Source organism: Crassostrea angulata, chromosome 7 (genome assembly GCF_025612915.1).
Source record: "Crassostrea angulata isolate pt1a10 chromosome 7, ASM2561291v2, whole genome shotgun sequence".
Classification (NCBI taxonomy): domain Eukaryota; kingdom Metazoa; phylum Mollusca; class Bivalvia; order Ostreida; family Ostreidae; genus Magallana; species Magallana angulata.
The window spans coordinates 23,128,410-23,148,941 of NC_069117.1; the positions used below are offsets into that span (position 1 = coordinate 23,128,410).

The window sequence follows — 20,532 nt, forward strand, 5'->3', positions numbered from 1 at the left end:
ATAAATAAACAAATCCCGTTTGCACCCCAATTATACGCCATATGAATTTATTGGCCTGTATAATACAAAATCGATACGTAGATTTATCACATGCAGACAAAGATACTGAAAAATGGAAATATTGGAATAGAAATGCTAGTATTCAACAAACGAGCACAGTATACATGATATGCATTAAATTTTAGTCAATCAGCACTTTACATTTAGCTGTTTATTCCTGCCAAAATATATAGTTATCTGTAAAAAAAAATTTGTATTCTAACAGCATGATCATAATGTGTTAAATCAATTTAGTGTCATTTTTTCAGTTGCAATAAAAGAAAAATTCACATGTTTATATTTTTGCATTACACAAATCGATTCATGTGACACACTATAAGGTTTTTCAAAACCCTTCATTAGCGAAGCATTTACATAAAAACCTTTTTAATATTTTTTTTATAATAAATCCCACACAATATTGGATGAAATCCACACCAGCTATTGCTTTCAGTCATAAACCCTTCGTTGCCTGTGAGTCGTTATTAGCGGGAAATCAGATCACTTCCTTCTAAGCAGAACATTTTGGAATGGATGAAGCATTGCTTCAATTGACGCTAGGCCGTCTTGGACGTCCGATGAGATTCACCTTTTAGAGACAAGTACTGGTCGTGAAAGTCTAGTCTTGCTGTATAGTGAAAAGCGATGTTGGTGAACACCACAAGGTATTCACAAGCAGCGAAACCAGTGTACACTGAAAAGAGAGAGAAAGAGCTTCAATAGACCACTGAGTCCACTATACCTATACATGCGCGGATCTAGAGGGGGTCATGTGGTCCGCCCCCCCCCCCCGGAAAATGTTATTCAGTTCCTGGTAAAGTAACCTAAAATAGGTCTTGGACTCCCTCCTCTGGAAAATAAAATTAAATCACATGTCTGACACCCCAACCACCACCCCTTCTGGGGAAAAAATCCGGATCCGCGCATTCTACATGTTTATAATATAAAAAACGAACTCTATAGACGATCAATGTACTCACCGCCACTTTCACAATACCAGTTATGTCGAAAATACATGTATACCGCCATCATGAAAATGATGAAATTTGACACAAACATTCCAAGTTTATAGTGGTAGGATTGTATTTCCTGAAAAGAAACAGAACGAAAACTGCATTGGTGTTCAGTGTCGCGAATTCAGTTTGGTTGTTCAAATATGAAGGTACGTAGCGGACATTGAAAAAAAAAACTTGCAGCGGTGGACCATATACCCTTGAAGGTTTTGTTTCAGCATTGATAGCTACCTTAATAGTCTGCATGGTCTACCGAAGAAAACATTCATTCACTTTTTATAATACACATCACACTAATTAAATCACTCTTAAATTATCTTCATAATTTAAGCGAGTACGTAAAGTACGTAAATTGTCATTACTATCCATCAGTGTGTTAGTTAGCTTGACCAGTTAATTTTTCATTGCATTATAATAAACTTCTGATGGCAACCCGTGCAGACTTTCACCAAAACGTTCGGTCAATCACAAATTAATACACGCGTGTCTTACCTGACAATGTAAATGTTTGTTTGATGTGTAGGTAGGAGAATGAGGAGGCAAAAAGATTATCTATCGCAGGCATTTCGATAGCGTGCAATAAATACTATGCAAAATGGAATTTGAAATCATTTTCAAAAAGTTCGCTGGGTGCGTGATATTGATACACGGACTCATTGATTAGAACTGGTAACAGATGTTATTCAATTTTGTCCGCTGTTAAATGAACCGTTATAGATTTCTCGAAAAATAAACATAAATACTAGTAACATAGATATAGAATAATCATGTACATGTACAAACAGCATGTAAAAGAATGTATCGTTAATTTTAAATTTATTTTTTTTTTGGAGGGGTGGGTGGGTGTGGGTTTTTTTTTATTTGCAAGACAGCGATACTAGTAATCGAGCCACACTAAACTACACTGTACATGCATGTATTCAGAGAGAAGTTATTTCTGTGCATTAGTTAGCTTAGTAGTTAGCAGGTCGGAGATTTTTTTGACACGTAAAGATGTGTCATTTGTTTCTTTGGCTTCATCTGAGATAGAACCTCTAAAGGTTATATACACAGCAGACAAGGGAAACAGTCGGAATATTGATCATATTATAATGATTTGTTCGTTTTAAATGCAGTACTCTAGCTCTAGTGCCTTTATTTCCAGTTTCCTAGGTTTCCCATTAATTTTTAATTAAAACTGTTCACTGACTCAGGGATTATACATTTTATTTCGATACTTCTGATTACATTTCATGAATTTAACTATAAATAAAACACGTTTATAATCAAGAGATGCTATTGAATACACTTATTGTTCAGTAAACTAGATTGTAATTTAATTCAGTTTGAGCATAATGTGTCAATTTATTTCAAGTCAGAAGGCATCGGGTTATGCATATTAGTATGTAGCGCATCTCTTTGTAGACAAATGAGAGCATCATTTAGACGTGCAATCTCTTGATAAGCAAAAAATAGATACTATATGGCAAATTCTGTCTTTGCCAGTCTTAATTTAATATCCTTAAAATCCTAATCCGTCCAGAGAGACAGTTATTGCCTTGCATCTTACAATTTGATCTATATCTTTAGTTTCGATACCGTTTTAATCATTGTCTTAAAAAAGGCAGTTCGTTTGAAATTCATTTTCCTATATGTAATTTTGAGAAAACTGTCTCTCAAAGAGTACCCCCGTTTGGTGTTCACTATGTTGATTACATTGTTTACTTACATTTGGAGTCATCTTTCGGCCCCCTACTGTGTGTCCCCATCGGTACAACAAACAGGTTAACAGCATGTAGACCTCAGATGTCACCATGAATAAAACGAACATGCTCTCGTGAATTTCTATAAATTAAAACACTTTTTAAAAAGAGCGTGCGCCTATCTGCTAAGTCAATAGTCATGCATGTTAGCTAAAAACGAAATTGAAACTTTTATGAATCAAAATATTTCATTTGTATCAAAAAAGCTAAATGTCTAGAATATGCTTCAAATATTGCAGATTGAAATTTGTTTGTAGTTTATTATTGACTTGAGTAAGAATAATCATCAACAAATCGAATACCTCGGTCATCTAAAGACGAAATGTACGTGAGCACAACTAACGCAAAATTCTCCACCACGTGTAGAAGAGTGCACAGTCCGGCCAGTGTCGAATACAACTTCCTCCATTTCTCCACTAAAAATTGCATGTGGAAACGAAAGTAAGCTAACGCAATAAGGAACCTAGGAAACGCATGGAGAGCAATGCAGATTCTCCAGACATTTCTCTGTGGAATGTATCCTCCAATGGCGGCACTTATAGAGGGGAGGTAATTAGGTACCTGCACAATTTTTAAAAAGTGTTGATTTACATGTACATGTGCATGTCTTTCGGCTAAACTAATGCTTAACCGCACGCAATTACTGTATTTATACTAAGTACACAATATCTTGTCAGTGTATTCTACACAAGTAATAACAAATTTAATATCTTTTGACAAGGGCGCTCAGACTTATTGTAATGGGCATCGTATCTGCTCTGCTCTCTTATGCCCCAGTCACACATTCACGGATCAACTCCTAGGTTCTACTACGGAATATTTTCCACGGTTGACACAGGAAAATCTAATGATACGGAGTTAGTACGGATGCACTACGGAATGGATACAAATTGATACATACGAATTACTACGGATTTATACGGAGTTAAAACGGACTTCTACGTTCTAAAACGGTTTAGTAAGTTTTTCTGAGGAAGTACTACGGTGGTTTCATCCGTAGTGGAATTTTCAACATGTTCAAAAATTGTCGCAGCTATATACAAGTATTGCTACGTTTGGATACGATAACAGACGGAAAAGCCACGGGTCAATACATATCGCCATGATTCCGGATCGCTTCCGTAGCTAATCCGGCATTTGATCCGTGAATGTGTGACTGGGGCATAAGACATACATATGAATATATAAATACATGTAATACCGGTCCTTATTACTAAAATTCTTACATAATTTATTAGGTTAAGTACGTTGATCCTCTAATCTTAGCCAAGAGTTACAATAGGCAGTGACTTTTAACTAAGTTACATACCACTGACTAACCTATATATATATATATATATATATATATATATATATATATATATATATATATATATATATATATATATATATATATATATATTATTTTTCTTGCATTTTTTTTCACTTTTATTTTATGAAAGTGATGATCTTTTCAATTTAATATACAAGTTCCATATCTCATTCTCTAATTTCTTTTTTCAACATTCTCTTATTTCATGGGGTTTTTTTAAAGGGAGTAAAGAATTCTGATCCTGGTTTTAAGCATTACAATCATTTAACATATATGAACATGAAATAAAAATTTTAAATATCTTACCCGACAATGTGTTGCGGTTGATTCTTCAAAATTAAAATACACAGACCATGCCACACAAAATAAAGTTGCAAAAAACGGCAACCCAGCTACAACGTTGCTTAAAGATGAAAAATGTACACGAAACAGTGCCTTTTCCTTCTCCATATTCTGTTGATCAATGGTGTACTAAGCTCTTGGATTGTTGTTCAATTGTTGAACATTTATTTTTAAAAACTTTCGCATTTAATCCAAAGAACAATGTTTTAGTCCTTGTGTAAACACACGATGACAGGTACCTCCTCGATATAGACGTGTGTCAATATTAAACACAATATTGAACTGTGTGAATTGAATCACGTGACAAGAAATTAGATATACACATACGTATCTTAGATAAACAGAGACTGAACAGTTAGTAGTTATGTAGTATCTTTATCTTGTACATATGTACAGTTTATCACTTACCTCAGGCAAAAATATCGAAGGTCTGTTTTTTTTTTTAAATAAAATGCGCAGACTTGCAACTATATACGAGCACAGGCACCATCATCGGACATCCACGGTTGATTTCGCATTGTTCCTCTCTACATCACCGACGCGTAGTCAACCGTGGGTGTCCGACGATGGTAGGCACTTAATGTTTAAATATTTGATTCTTTTAATATGTAGATTTTTTTTTAACTTTTAGAGTTGTATAATTATGATACAGAATAAAATCTTAATCAACGTTAATTGGGTCGTGACTCATTCCATTTAAATGCTTTAAACGATTTAAATGCACTTATTTTTGCAAACTTACAGAAAAAAATCTTATTAGAAATGTTTTTAACGACATCATTGACAAGTCTGATCTAGACAGTCATCCAGACTACGTGTTGTGATATAATTGGCTTTTCGCTGCAGATCAGTAGATCTTCAGTAAAATTCGGGTTGACATGTAGAACTACAAATCTGCAGCCACTAGTATCTGTCCGTATGTCTTTCTGGTCCGCAATGTAACAACAATTAACCTTACACCGTGCATGATTTGCAAAACGTTCGGTTAAGGGAATGTACATCGTCTCAAGACACGGGTTTTGTGTCCATTCCACAAAATAGAATTCCATTCTATTAATATTTCCACAAAATAGAATGGACACAAAACCCGTGGCTTGAGACGATGGGGAATGTAAATCAGTGAAAAAATCCGACGCAAACATGCGCGGCTCTCCACGGGTTTTTTTTTTTTTTTTTGGTTTTTTTTTTTGTGGGGAGGGGGGGGGGGGGCTTTTTTCAGGTAACTTTACAATGGATTGAATTTTTTGTTTTCATGTTGTTTGTCATTTTTTTCATCGCGAGAAAAATGAATAACTCCAGGCTCCTGTGGTAAGACGCCAACTTTAACGTCTCTCTGTCGACTATAAGTGTTGCATAGACTTTCATTAAATGGGGATTGATAAATTAATTTCAATACCCTTTCTTGGGATTTCCATAAATCAAAGCAAAACTGCACATCGCATACGTTTTCGCATGCGCGGCCTTTTTTGTTCTTAGTTTAGAGATGCAGAGCGTCGCATATATACAGCAGTCTGACAAGGTTAAGGCTGTGTCTATTTTAAAATATTTTGTAGGTTCGAGCTTTTTCAAAACGTTTTCAACTGTGCAGTTCACACTGAAAATAGCCGTTAGGCATTACTTTACAAAGCTACGCCACATGTGCGCACATTTTACTTCATATGAATTATTCAACGAATATTTTGAAATTGATACTTTGATTATTATGCAAATTTTGGTACATTCTATCCCTTGTGGATGTACATAATAAATTAGTAAGCACTTTAACTGAAGGTAGTGTTTTATTTTTGTTTCTCTCAAGATTTCAATATGAAAGATATACAAAATATTTCACTTTTATCGTAACAAATCGGCTTTTAAAATTAACAAGACATAAACGTTTCATTAAACAGTATCAAACGAACCAATATATTTTGCTAATATTAATATCATACAAGTACCATTCTTCTTGATCCATTCTTGTACAAAAGGTATACAAGTTATGTAGATGTATCGGTGTTTGTTGGGCGTGACTCCATACACAAATCAACTACTCCATAATCTAACCATTAATCTAACAAACGTCATGCTTCTTGATAAATTGATTATTCCTCGTAGGGATGCATTGTTACATAAACAGCATTGTATTGTGATGCACAGGTGTGTATAATGATAAATGAAATTGATGCATAAAGTAAAATTCCATTAATTTCTTTTATGCTACCTGAAAGTATGCATATCATGTTTTCACATTTATATTTAAGTGCATGCATTTGGGTACACAACAAATTCGGACTTCATTTATATTTAAAAAGAAATTTCATTGTTTTGATTTAATAGATTTTTTGATTCAATGGTAGAAAGTATCGAATACAATTAGATATGAAAGACCTGTTCGGACACAATTTCCGAAATTCTGTTTTTCCTTTTTGATTTCAAAAAAATCATTACAGAGAAACATTCATTGTAAAAATAATATTTCATTATATTCTTCTGATCACAAATATTGCTCTCTTCCCACCCCCTTTACAATACAAAGGCCTTATTCTTCGAAGCTGATCACAAAGATCACTTTACTGGACATCACAAAAGGGTGCCTGATCTGAATCAAACTGGATGAAGCGATAAAACCCTGAAAATATACAATATTTTAGTGAACACTATATTAATAATAAAAAATATAATTATATCACACACACATAATCTGGTTATCACATTTCAAAAAGCATTTAAAAACGAGAATGATGATAGAATCCTCAATTATTACCGAACAAGTCTGTGGGTGTAGACAGGGCTTACATTTCTTTGGGGTGGTCCCCACTCTCCTCCCCAGCCAGCAACACCTGTTGGTCAGAGAAGTCGTATTTGGCCGTGTAGTGGAAGGCAATGTTAGAAAATACTACCAGGTATTCACACAATGCAAAAATGGAGTAAACTGAAACAGACAAAAAAAAATATTAGACATCCGTTTGCTACATATATTGATCATCATTATCTTTTAAAGGGACATTAAAACATGTCAAATTTTGTGGAAAATTGTGTTTTAAAGCTGCTAACACACTAAGGTCGTTTTCAAAAAAATTCATGATGCTTACAGTAATTCTATGATGATATTAAAGTAATAAGTAAAATCAGGTGAGCTAAAAGATAAATACATGTACTGAAGTCTTTCTCACCTCCTGTTTCACAATACCACTCATGTCGGAAAAATGTGTACACTGCTGTCAAAAACATGGCTAGATTGAAGACAAACAGTCTCTTCTTATACTGGTACGACCTGACTTCCTGGCATTAATTATAATATTTCTATCAATTCTTGTTACAAGAAAAGCAATGTAAATAAAAGTGTAAATATAAGAAAGCAAATTATGGAAAATGCATAAAAACTGTTCACTCACTGATTTGGTCATGACTCTGCCATTACTTTCATGACTCCATTTATACAGTATACATGACAACAACATGTAACCCTCTGAACACACCATGAATACTATAAACATATTTTCGTGAACAGCTGAAAAAGAGATTTGTGTAGTAGGTAAATTAATAGAGAATGTACATCTCTGTAATATGAAATGAAATAGGATGTTCAATTCAAATCTAAAATTAAATTCACATGAAACTCTCAAAACGTGACTCTTAATGTCCTTTTAATGGTGACAGTATCTAATAACTCACTACCAGTTTATCAAATAAAGGCAATATGCATATGGTTAAAAATTCCCTGTAGAAATACTGAATTTTAGAAATCTTAGATTGTAACAGATCCTATTATGCATTTGGCCATATAATAAAGGCTTTCCTGATAAATGTTGTTTAACAAACAATACATGTAATTTAAAATCCATTTTAGCTTAGTTTTAGCTTTCTCGAACTTACCATAATTATCAGTTGAGGAAACATAAGTTAGAGTCACTAATGCTGTATTCTCCAAAACATGCAAGAACACACACAGTCTAGCAAGATTTTTGTATAAAGTGTTTCTTGGACCCACATGAAAACTTGTATAGTAACCAAAATATGAAAAAGCAAACAAGAATCTTGGTGCTGCATGAAGAGCTATACATATTCTCCATATATATTTCTGGGGAGCATATCCTCCAATTGCTGAACTAATGGACGGAAGATAATTAGCTACCTGCAATTAAAAAATAACCATAAGTTAGTAAGTAAAATTACGGTAGTCAAAACATTTCAGATCTAGATATTAGTTGAATCCCCAAATTTTACTCTTAATAGTTTTATTTTCATTAAATATTACCAACAGTGTTATCTGATTTAATCAGATCTGTCACTTATGGTATTGGGTTCATTCGCCCTATCTACCTGTTCGCCTGAGCCCGTTCACCCATAGTCTCTGTGCTCTAATTATTGTTCGCCCTAGACCTTGTTCGCTCCACCTAAACCTCATTCATAAACCATATCATTTTAAGAGAAAAATCTTTATTTCATTTACGGTACTCTGAACTTTTTCAATGATAAATTTTATTTTACTTTTAAGCCACACCAATATCATTTCTTGTTCGTTGGACATCCAGTAAAAAAAAGGTACGAGTGGGCGAGCAATTAAATAATAAAATTATTATTCATTATTGGGCTAATTGCTTGATTTTATTGCCATACATTATAGATAACTCTCATGTTTGTTTTTGGTTTTTTTTTACGGTTTGCTTGATGTTTTAAAACAGTTTTAAAAAATTGAGACATTAATTGGCCCACTTTGAAGGTGAGAAGCGGATCAGCACCTATTACATCTTTGAAGAATTTATATACCCATGCAAGCACAACACAATTAATCATTTAATTTCTAAATGAGATATATACGTAGAGGGAACTGTATCAAACTGACCAAGGGCAAACGGAAACTAATTTGAACGGCATCTAGGGTGAACACATTTTACTGCAAACGAACATATTACATTTATCATTTGCAAGACACAAACCATTAATTAAACAATCACTTACTATGCTAAATCGCTTCATGCATGAGCATCTACATTTTTAATTTAGGATTGTCATTATTTTGTAGACATGTACAGAGTTGTCTCTAAAAATTGAAGTCAAAGGAAGAAAGCGTAGTGCGAGTTAGAGGGTTCGCTGCGAATTTGTAAGTCATGAGTTTGAATCCTGCTAGGGTTTTTAAAAATTTTCTTTTCCACACTTTTTAAAAACGTATTTCTTGGATACATAATGTAAAGTTCGAAAATTCGATACTAGTGAAAGTATTTTAATTATAATGTACTTTAATCCACATTAATATCCACAGAAGTCCCGCACCATCTTAATATTTACTCAGGAAGTTACTGAAACTATTGCACTAAAAGTCCAAAACAGATTAGGGTTAAAGGGAAATTATGGCAATGTACGATAAAATATTGTTGAATTCGATAAAGTATTTTTTTTGATATAATTTATTCATTTTAATTAGTCTTTGCTTAAGGTATCCGATGTACAATTGACCAAAAAATGATGCCTGTTAAGGTATATATTAAATGTACTCGTTTGATAGGTAAGGATATGTAGCTTCTAAAAATAGATGTTTTTCCCGCCAAATCACTAAGGGGAAGTAACTCTAGCTATGCAAATCACACATGGTAAAATACTACTTTTCTTTGAAGAAAACATGTGTAATCATTTATACTATTTATCAAATAAAAATTGCCAACATATTCTAATAAAAATTAAGTTTTTAAATAAATTGATTACCTTTCCAAATAGCTTTTTTTTTTTTATTTTTGCGAATTTTTTGTTTTACAATGACCATGACGACTCACACGATTTTTACGCCCCCCCCCCCCCCCCCACGTCAGCCGTCGCATTTATGATCCAACGCATATTTCCGTTACCTAGTAATTTTCCTGTTTTCTATTCCTTTACGATTGAGAACTTGTAATTTTAGAATGGAAAATCTAAATTGTTCAGGTTTTTTTATTCAGCAAAATGCTTGCACAAAAAATATTGTTACTACTACAACGAAGTCGTGAATTGCGGGTCACATCAGGTGTGTAAAGCGTTACGAACAAAGCGTGCGAGAACTGTGTGAAATGTTTATTAGAATTCATTTCAAACCTTTTACTCGTAGAAAACAATATACATTGTATTATCTTTTACTCAAAATTGTACTTTTTTTCAACAAAAAAATTAAGTCAGTTTTAAAATGGAGACTGACGATAAAGTCTGACTACGATGTTCCGTATCGCTACAATTGTGGAATGCACAATACATCAACATGCTTTACACAGTTATAACAAAATATGAATCAACCATAAATGACGCTGTGATGTTGTAGTAAGCAAGCATTTTTTACACGATAAGATTGTGTACAAATACCACACATAACATGCATCGGACATGTGTGTATCGGCTATCTGGCTGAACCTGTCGATCAAATTTCGAGTATTTGATTTCATTGGATGGTGACGCGCCTCTTTTATGTACATGTAAACAGCAAAATGAAACGAATTGACTTTAAAGCAATCGGAATCAGTATCTTATAGTATTATTTGAATGATATAAAATCCAGCGATTTTGAAAAAGAGCAAAAAAAAAGTACCGTTCATGTACATATATGTAATATGAAATGCAAGGGAAGAAAATTGTTTGAAATCCCGATGAAAAATGAATCAATGATTAGAAATTCCATTATTTGACTCTTGTTAACTTGTTTTACGGAAAATAACAAGGATATGTTTTAACACAATAATTACAATAAACGTGTACAAGCATTTGAACCACGAAATCCGTATGCATGGTACATGTACTTATTAAAAATAGTTAGTAGCAAATACGCCGTTATACAAATGTTAGGTCCGAAATCCGTATGTATAATGAAATTAGGTATAGAAAAAATTGAACAAATTGAATAGGCCCGTACGATTACCAGACTACCCCAATTCAAGTTGTGCACAGTCACAATATCTACGAAATCAATGATTAAAACGACTTACTCAGTATTTTTCGACGAAATACGTGACTGGTGCACTGCAACTTTTACTCTATATATTAGGAGTTTTTCTTCACTTTATTGCAAGAGCGCCGCGGGAAAAAAAAAAGTCATATAACGGCAAATGACGTAAAGCTGCTACAACGTCACAATCACCGTAAGGGGGAAAAGTTAAAATAACTCGTTTCAAAATTAAGAAAAAAAATATTGCTTGACTTTATGCATCAATTGTTTATTCTTTATCGTTTATTAGGTCAGATCAAAAATAGTGCAACTTTTTGAAAATTTATTTCAAGCTCCGTAATCTACCGAGCTCATCCCGGAAAATCCCGAGCTCTCTGGCTCAATTGTACATCGGGTACCTTAATCAGAAGTGGCAAGAGGAAATTCGGGTTTCCTGGCTTACTGCATACGATTCTCCTATTATACTTACCCGACAATGCGTCCATGTTGATTCCTTAAAATTCAGTAAGATCGATAAAACGATACAAGTTAAAGCTCCTAATAAGGGTAAGAGGGCAACAACTGTCACTAAAAGGGAAAAATTTACATTGAAAAGTGCTTGTTGTCGACGCATGGTTGACGGAAGTAAATAAAAAAATTTAGGTCTTTTAAACGTTTATAGATTCATCTGAAAACTCGTTCATTAACTCAAGCACCTTGTCGACATAGATCTCATAACATAACGGCCTTGACATTTCAACGTGTAAACATTTCTGAAATCATTTCAGACAAAGACAGAAAAGGCAAAATGATGCCTTTTCAGTCGATTGTCAGCTGTTTTCGGATCCAGTTTTCATAACGTATTATCCAGTTTTCAGAAGTTTATGACTTTGTTTTATTTCTTAACCTGACCATAGTTTAAAAAATGTCAAAACTAAGTCAACAAGACAGGAAAGACTTGGAGAAATTTACTAAATTTTTGATTTATAAAAGTCTACAAATAATTGTGCAATCAAGGCTAGGGGAGAAGATCCAAGCAAAGTCTAAACCATTTTCTTCAGGAGCAGATTGGGTAAATTTATATTGATAATCTTTTTAAATTTTATGTGTTGCATATGTTCATTGTGGGTTTTTAACACATTTAAGCTTTTGATATTAATGCCTGAAAAAATAAACAATCATTCTCTATATTTATTGCATTAAGTATGTGAAGTACAAGGCATACAAAATTGATGTTTTGTTTGCATCAATATGATTTTTGTATTCTAAACCACATGCATGCGTACAATATTAGATTTAACTAAATTGTAATGAATATTTTGTGGTTTAAAATACAGGTAATATTTGCAATGAATATTGTATGTTTTAGTTTAACCTGGCCATAAAAGATATAGCTGAAGTGCATAATGAAACAAAGAAGGCTTTAGTCAGTCAGACAGCTCTATTAAGTCAAAATGTTTGTGTGGAAATTTCTCTCAAGACATCAGAAGGGGACTCCATGGTACTGGAAACCTGGTACATAGGATTGAACAAAGAGACTTGTGATGTAAATGCCAGGATCTCATACACAGTATACAATCGAATGGGTATTGCACTAAAGACATTGTTCAGTATTTCCAGAGTCACTCCAGCATACAAACTTTCCCGACAGCAAGGAGCTAATGCTGATGAGTATGTGATATGTTACCGGTTTTACCAAGGAGATCCCCAGTTTTTCATGCTAGGAGACAATTATCAGACTATAAAGGTTGGTTCTGTGCCAACACCTGTTGGGACCATCTACATCAATCTGGCATACAGAACAAAACTATTAATAACACCTCAAAAATCCTGCAAGGCAATTCCCATTGAAGTGAAGGATGATCATTTTAAGAAAGACAACAGTCCAAGACGACCAACTACTCCCAAACCATGCTCATTGGGCTTTAGAAGGTATTAAGATATTTTGTGTCACGAACAAAAATATATGTATTATATGCCTGGAAAAAAGTTACCTTTTACTTTGCTTTTCCAACCAAAATAGTACCTTAGTAAAATATTGAACTTAATACTTTCCCTTCTTTGTAACTTGGCTGGTTGGAGTAGTTGCCACATTGCTATCTGTTTTCATCCAGTTACAATGTAATTTAAATCAAATCTTTCACATTCAATTCTGTATCATAATATGTCCATCTGTGAAATCTAACAGCATCTTGTCAAAAATGAGGCACAAACTTCTACATATTATTATGAAGATAGTGCCACAATTTCTCATATCTTACATTTCTGGTGACTCAGACTAGTCTCCATTTCACCCCTTAAATATAGAATTGTGTGATATCAGCTGTTCTAAATGCAATTCTCTCATGAATAATGCACTCCAATGAGAGCACAATTTCCACCTAGCATCTATATCATAAATATATTCTAAGATACATGTTACATGCTCTTTACAATGAATTTGTGTGGTTCACCAAGGCCTTTTTGAATTTTCTTTAAAAAGAAACACACATCAGAATTCCCAGCCAAAGTAACTTTGAGATATTCCTGTACAATCTAATAAAATATCCACACAGGAACATACATGTTTGACAATTTGGCAGCATATACAATCTTATTTTTAGGCAGAGCTCTTAAATGGTATAATCAATTAGCATTAATTAAGAAAAATTAAGATTCTAGATAATTTTAGCCGGAAAACTTGTTTTTACTAACTATAGGTAAAAATTTCATGAACTTCAAATGGTTAAGATTAAGGGTATATTCCTAGGGAATTTATAAGCTTCAAGGTTGGATTCATCACAACAGTGTTAACTTTAGTGTTTTTATGCATGTGTTGCTATAAAATGTAACACTTGGTAGCAAGAAATTGATAAACAGACACACTTATTCATTTGATGCAGTCAGAAAGACAATTCTCAAGAATCGGTAATGTTGTACACCTACAAGTGTATAAAGTAAATGTATATCTATTGTTTATGCTATCATCATGATTATAAAAGTAATTGATAGGCAGGATGTATAGACAAGATCTGTTATCAGCCTTCAGTCAGACTTAAGATAATACTTAAAACCTCAGAGCACTTGTCTTTGCATCAAACCCGGAAACAGTGTCACAAAAAGGAAGTAGGATGCAGTGATAATACAAACAAAATGTCAAACACAATGTGTATGAATGCACATGTATTATTAGTTTTCAAAATTCCAAAAAGAAGAAAAATAAATTTCCTTAATTAATTATATTAATGAAACTAATTATTATGTCTTCATAATTGTAGTTTTAGTTTTAAGATAACGATTTATAATTTTACACTATGCATGTACTTAGTGTTTTTTGTGTTGATGACAAATATATATTAAATATCATAAGACATGTATGATATATATCGATCATGCAAGTGGACTATTTCTAGCATATGATGACATAACTTCACGTGAGTTTTTGTAATTGAATTATCATTATGGTTGATTGAATATACCAAGAATATCAATGCAGTGTCGGGGGAAAAAACAACAAGTTTACAATGTTACAGTAACTACTTTTTTACCATTTTTTATTAAGATACATATATTTTTATTAGACATATATATATAAGTGCATGTAACTGGCATGATAGTTAAACAGCTTTGTTTTGCTTTATTCCAGAAACAGTACATCGGAGGATTTGTTTGGGGATGGTGTTGATGGACAAGACCTGTGTTCCACCACCTTCGACAACAGTCCAGGGGAAGCCTTCCTCCATGGCATGACACAGCACGGACTGATGCCACCCAACATACAACAGAAGACAACCCTCAAAACAGACAACAGGGAGAATAATGAGGCTCCCAAAAAACAGGAAAAGTAGGGAATTTGAAAGTCTTTTTTTTTAAAACCTTTTTTAAGTTGTATTGAATTGACGTCCATAAAATTGTCTCTTGTTGAATTTTTTTGCAGGTGTATGATAATTTAAAGTTTAATTAATTAAATAATTTTAATTTTAGTCCATTTCTGTCTTAACATGAATAATCTTGGGTTTTTAAATTCCATTCATAGTGTTGAAAAGCAGCTCAGTTTCACTTCCTACCAAAAAGTCGGGGCATTTGCTCAGAATAGGAATTCCAAGGAAATCAACAATACTGACTTAGAAGATGTACCATTCCTAAACTTGCTGCAAGCGGAGGGCAAATCTGAAGTTAAGATGACAGTGCCAAGAGAACTGCAAAATGATATGGAATCTAATGAACAAGTCTCCAGTAATAAGTCGGAGGAAGAAAAAAGTTTGGAACAGGCCCTATCACCCTCAGAAAGTATATCTAGTAACACATCTGCCCCAGATGACTTTGTTATGGTGGAATTGGTAGGTTTCAAATTTCTAACACAAAGTTATGTTTGTAGATGTGTTCTGAAAAAGTTGCATGGCATAAATGTATTGATAATGTGGTAGAAATGATTCAATGAATGTAATACATGTTCAACTGTAATATGAAATATTATTGAAATCTTGATTTTGCTGTGCACCTATTTTTAACTTTTTACTCACTTGAGTTGTCGTTGTTGTTAACTTTTCACACTTTCATCTTCATCTCCAGAACCACTGGGCAGATTTCAACCAAACTTTGCACAAAGCATCACTTGGTGAAGGGGATTAAAATTTGTTCAAATGAATGGCCACACCCTTTTTAAAGGGGAGAGAATTTAGAATTATTGAAAATTTGTTGGTATTTTTCAAAAATCTTCTTCTAAAAAACTATTAGGCCAGAAAAGCTGTAACTTGTATGGAAGCATCCTCATGTAGTGTTGATTCAAGTTTGTTAAAATCATGGTCCCTGGGGGTTGGGCGGGGCCACAATGGGGGGATGAATTTTTACATAAGAAGAATGTATAAAGAAAATCTTTAAAAATCTTCTTCTTAAAAACTATTAGGCCAGGAAAGCTTAAACTTGTGTGGAAGCATCCTCAGATCGTGTAGATTCAAGTTTGTTTAAATCATGGTTCCTGGGGGTAGTGTGGGCCACAATGGGGAAATGGATTTTTTACATAAGAATATATATAGGAAAATCTTTTAAAATCTTCTTCTCACAAACTATTAAGCAAGAAAAGCACAATTTGAAGTGGAAGCATCCTAAGATAGTGTAGATTCAAGTTTGTTAAAATCATGGTCGCTGGGGTTTGGGCGTGCCACAATGGGGGATGCATTTTTACATAGGAATATAAAGAGAAAATCTTTAAAAATATTCTAGGTAAGTTTTTAGTTCAAAAAGCAGTAACTTGTGTGAAAGCATGGGTTGTGCAGATTAAAATTTGATCAGACCATTATTCCCTAGAAAAAGTGGGGCCATAAAAGGGGGTGGGGGAGGGGGTTATATAGGAATAGAGAAAAATCTTCTTACAGCTACAACAACACAAGGGGCTTAAATTGATATTTACCATAAAAGTAGTTGGATAGAAATTGGCAGATTTTTAAAATTTTTTGAGCAAGATCTACTGTACTTAGTTGTCAAGATATTTTGGTTTTGATACTGTAGTGCTAATTTGATCAGAGTTATGGCAATTGTTGCTCAGGTTAGCAATGTGGCCCCTGGGCCTCTTGTTTGTTATAGTGTTAAAATATTTTTGAAGACGTTTATGATTTTCTGGGACAACCCTCAAATATAACTGTGAATTAAATTTTTTTTAAATGAATTAACTTTTCCCATTGATGCATTAGAATTTTTCAACCTGAATCTGCTCATTTTTATAGAAAACCCCTTTTGCTGGAGCAGATCCAAACCAAGACTTGGGGAAATTTTATAGAGAATGTCAAGGGGCTCCACAGCTGACCATGTGCAGTGGTGAAACCAATGTCACGGAGGCACTAGCAGAAATTTCTAGTCAGATACAAATGTTCGAGTCCAACATAGAAGGATTTGATGACTTTGTCACTTCTATTACTGAAAGTGTTACTGTGGAATAGACCTAATAGACAAGTTTTGTGATTCATAAGAAGTATTTATATTTGTCAACACCACTATCATTTCTTTTAACAATATTCTTCGTAACATAGTGATACTCATAAATATTTTTAACTCAAAAGGGTTTCGTTAATTACAATGTATTTGCCAGTCTTAAATTGTCATTGCATAGGGTAATATGGGGAACATCATGAAAGTCACTGTATGTTTTTATTTGCCAGACATTGCCTAAATAAAATGGTTATTTCATAAAGGGAAAACAGCAGTTTACACCCATTGACCCTTCGGTGACCCGGCAAAGGGAAATATCTTTTGTTAATGTCGGAAAGTCATCTGTTGAGAAATTTGAATGTCATTGCTTTACATGTGATAATTTGAAATGTACAAATGTATTCTAGTCTGTGAGTTGATGAACATGTATTTACCTTCTATCTGTAAAATTTTGCGTATTTTTATAGGTATTGGACTCTACGTATGAGATAGCCTCATCCAAAAATACACAGTCAGTACGACACAAAATTACAGATACATTTGATATTTATACTAGTATACATTTAGTTTGATAAATACATGTATTAAGTAAAAAATATTATTGTAATCAGAAAATGTAAAAATTTCATAATGAAAAAATACATCAAACATCATATTTTTTGTAGTTTTTTGCATCATATACTAAGGTACAAGTATATAGGTGTCAAATGATATCTTAAGTATTACAACAAAACCTAAAAAGACGTATTCCACCCAAATATTGAATACTGAGGAATCATTTCAATTTGTAGCGACCAAATTTTCATGGTATTTGTGGGTAACCCTCACTCACAAATTTACATCCTTGACAAGACTAATACATGAAATGGAAGATATAGTTTTCATACTGAAAAATGATGCATCCAAGAAATAACATTTCGATGAATAAGCAAAAAACTCACAATCCACAAAAATTGGCCCCCACAAAATTAAATGATTCCACAGTAGGTTGGTAAACTTTTTCTTTCTTATATTCAAACTTGGCTTGCCAAGCAAGCATTCATGAAATGTCAAATACACTTTTTTAGTGATTTAGCAGAGACTACCAATTAGCTGCAGGCGCTGTAGCTCCAGTAAGACTGATCTGAAAACATTTGGATGTACAACCTGGGTCCCAGGTATAGCCCATCAAATTTTGTTCAGATTATGAGCTACAGACCTGAAGCTAACTATACCAGTAAAATAGATATGTAAGTCAAAATGATTGTATATGGTACTGCAATGGGAGAAAATGTTGACCTAAGGGTTTGCTCACAATGTCAAGTCCATTAGGAAACTTGATACACACTATATGTGTATTTATTTTGAGACGTTTGCTAATGAGCAAATGTTTATTTATGCTACATGGATATTTGTGCTCAGATGCAAAATCGAAAATGATTTGCTATCTCTTTTTAAGGGATAAAAATCTTGAGAGATTCTGTTATACATATTATTTTGGTACATTTTTCACATGTTTTTGTATTGCTGTGTGTTCATATGACATGTAGTTTTGCCCTATTTTACACAAACCACTGACTTCAAAGATTGACTTTATCCACTTAAGGAGGCAGGATTGTCAACAAATTAACCATCTACCTTAAATTTTAAGATATGGTTTGTTCAGCTACATGTATAAACTACCTGTATTTTTTAATCAGAAAAAAATCCATAAATTTTACCTTTAAAATTTGGATATTTCACTATATTCTTGTCTTGAAATCTTCTTATTAAGGAGATTAATACAGTCTAAAAATGGCTACAATCATCCAGCCCTCTTAAGTGGGAACTAAATGAATCATAAGTTCGGTACATTGATTTCTATGTAGCATAAATGTTAAGCTCTCCAAATATCTTGCATCAAATTACTTTGCTTTTTTTCTTTTTGGAAGGAGAGGTATTTGAAGTTTGTCTTCATAGCAAATAGAGTGCAAATACCTCTCTCTTGCATTTTTCTCTTCTTCTCCATTATCTATTATAACAATTTTAAATCTCTATAATTTTTTTTTTAGTATGTGAAATTCCTTTGTTCACTTGTCTTTAAATATGGTTATAAAAAAGGGAATTTAAAATTAATATGTAAATTACTTTTTAAATATACCTTTTAAACAATTCTTGTATATTTTTGCAACATAGATCCACAGTTTCCAATGCATTTCTCGAAGCAAAATCAAAATAATTTGCAATTTTGTTGTGAAATACATCTTCATGCTCAAATGTGCCACTAGCTGTTTTTGTTTAAATTTTCATAGCAAGTGTTTCATTTTGTTAAAAAAATACATAAAACTGAAAGCTATGAATACCAAGTGAATGCTTCATGAAGTTATCATACCTTTGTGTATGTAAAAATCACCGCATGGTGAAAATACACAAGTCATTAGAGCCCTTTTTGAACATCATATGTAGAAAATTTAACAAGTTTTCCTGTACTTCAGTACACACAAAACGTTCTCATGTTGTTTGATAGAAAGTCAAAGACCATAATGCATGGTCCATTCCATTAATAATTACTTGCATACAAATGTACATTTTCATTGGTTTACTGGCATTTTTTGGATGTGTTAAATAAATGGAAACTGTGTTGGGTTTATTGTTTTTCTGAATTTTACAAACAGTCTAATCCATGTAATAAATAAATTGCAGTCACGCCAGCTTGCTGAATTTCAAAGAGTCCATCTTCCTTTTCAGTGATTAGATGACCATCTTTCTAAAGATTCTTCATACTTTTTAAAAAAGACATTCATGGAAAACTTTACTTTGTGGTATACAGTCAAAATTAAACTTCGATCAAGATAAGCATTACTTGGCCAGTAGAGTGTCATGTTGTAAATCTTGAATTTACTGGGTGGGTGTAAATACAAAATTTACCACATGACAGGAGTAAAAATAGAAGTTACTGTAGACTGTGGAGACTTGTACCAAATTTTAGAATGGTGGACTGGAAATTCGCAATCGAACACCTGCAAGCAGCTGTCTGGACAGTTGTGTAAAACAAGAGACTCGTGGGCCTTAACGGTCACCTGATTAAACCCTGTAAAGGTTACATATTTACACACGTTTAAGCTAGGAGCTCTAGAAATAATACATTAACTTTCTTAAAAAAAAAATGGAAATACGAAGGTATATCTAAATTAATGTCGCAGATCAGATGCGATCAATTCTTGAAAGTCGATGGAAAATCAACACAGTTTGAAATTTCTATATTTTCTGTTTAGTTCTGATAGTTTCAAATCATTTTAACTAGTTCTTTTGAAAAGGTAAAATTAAATTGAACGTTAAGGTTGTTTCTGTACGCCCGCG

The 20,532-nt window shown here is 33.2% G+C and overlaps 2 protein-coding genes across 2 annotated transcripts; one reads left to right on the forward strand and one right to left on the reverse strand.

Moving 5' to 3' along the window:
- Positions 1 to 30: 30 nt before the first annotated feature.
- Positions 31 to 11,982, reverse strand: LOC128191245 (uncharacterized). The gene is made up of 11 exons (XM_052863336.1): positions 11,801 to 11,982; positions 8,304 to 8,562; positions 7,823 to 7,938; positions 7,601 to 7,709; positions 7,224 to 7,359; positions 7,038 to 7,056; positions 4,413 to 4,577; positions 3,097 to 3,355; positions 2,761 to 2,876; positions 1,020 to 1,128; positions 31 to 733 (listed from the first exon to the last, which is right to left on the reverse strand). Exons 1-11 carry the CDS (start codon positions 11,942 to 11,944, stop codon positions 597 to 599), a joined length of 1,569 nt encoding a protein of 522 aa, XP_052719296.1. The 5' UTR covers positions 11,945 to 11,982; the 3' UTR covers positions 31 to 596.
- Positions 11,983 to 12,069: 87 nt separating this feature from the next.
- Positions 12,070 to 19,813, forward strand: LOC128191568 (autophagy-related protein 13-like). Its single transcript, XM_052863697.1, has 5 exons — positions 12,070 to 12,382; positions 12,680 to 13,242; positions 14,936 to 15,133; positions 15,326 to 15,629; positions 17,013 to 19,813. The coding sequence occupies exons 1-5, from the start codon at positions 12,236 to 12,238 to the stop codon at positions 17,223 to 17,225; spliced, it is 1,425 nt and encodes a 474-aa protein (XP_052719657.1). The 5' UTR covers positions 12,070 to 12,235; the 3' UTR covers positions 17,226 to 19,813.
- The last annotated feature ends 719 nt before the right edge of the window (positions 19,814 to 20,532 follow it).

Coding starts and splice junctions, on each gene's coding strand:
- LOC128191568 (XM_052863697.1), top strand. CDS start 12,236: ATGTCAAAACTAAGTCAACAAGACAGGAAAGACTTGGAGAAATTTACT. Junction 15,134..15,325: donor GCTCCCAAAAAACAGGAAAA/GTAGGGAATTTG, acceptor TTCCATTCATAG/TGTTGAAAAGCAGCTCAGTT. Junction 15,630..17,012: donor ACTTTGTTATGGTGGAATTG/GTAGGTTTCAAA, acceptor TCATTTTTATAG/AAAACCCCTTTTGCTGGAGC.
- LOC128191245 (XM_052863336.1), bottom strand. CDS start 11,944: ATGCGTCGACAACAAGCACTTTTCAATGTAAATTTTTCCCTTTTAGTG. Junction 7,360..7,600: donor GTGGTATTGTGAAACAGGAG/GTGAGAAAGACT, acceptor TGTCTGTTTCAG/TTTACTCCATTTTTGCATTG. Junction 1,129..2,760: donor GCCGAAAGATGACTCCAAAT/GTAAGTAAACAA, acceptor GTTTCTTTTCAG/GAAATACAATCCTACCACTA.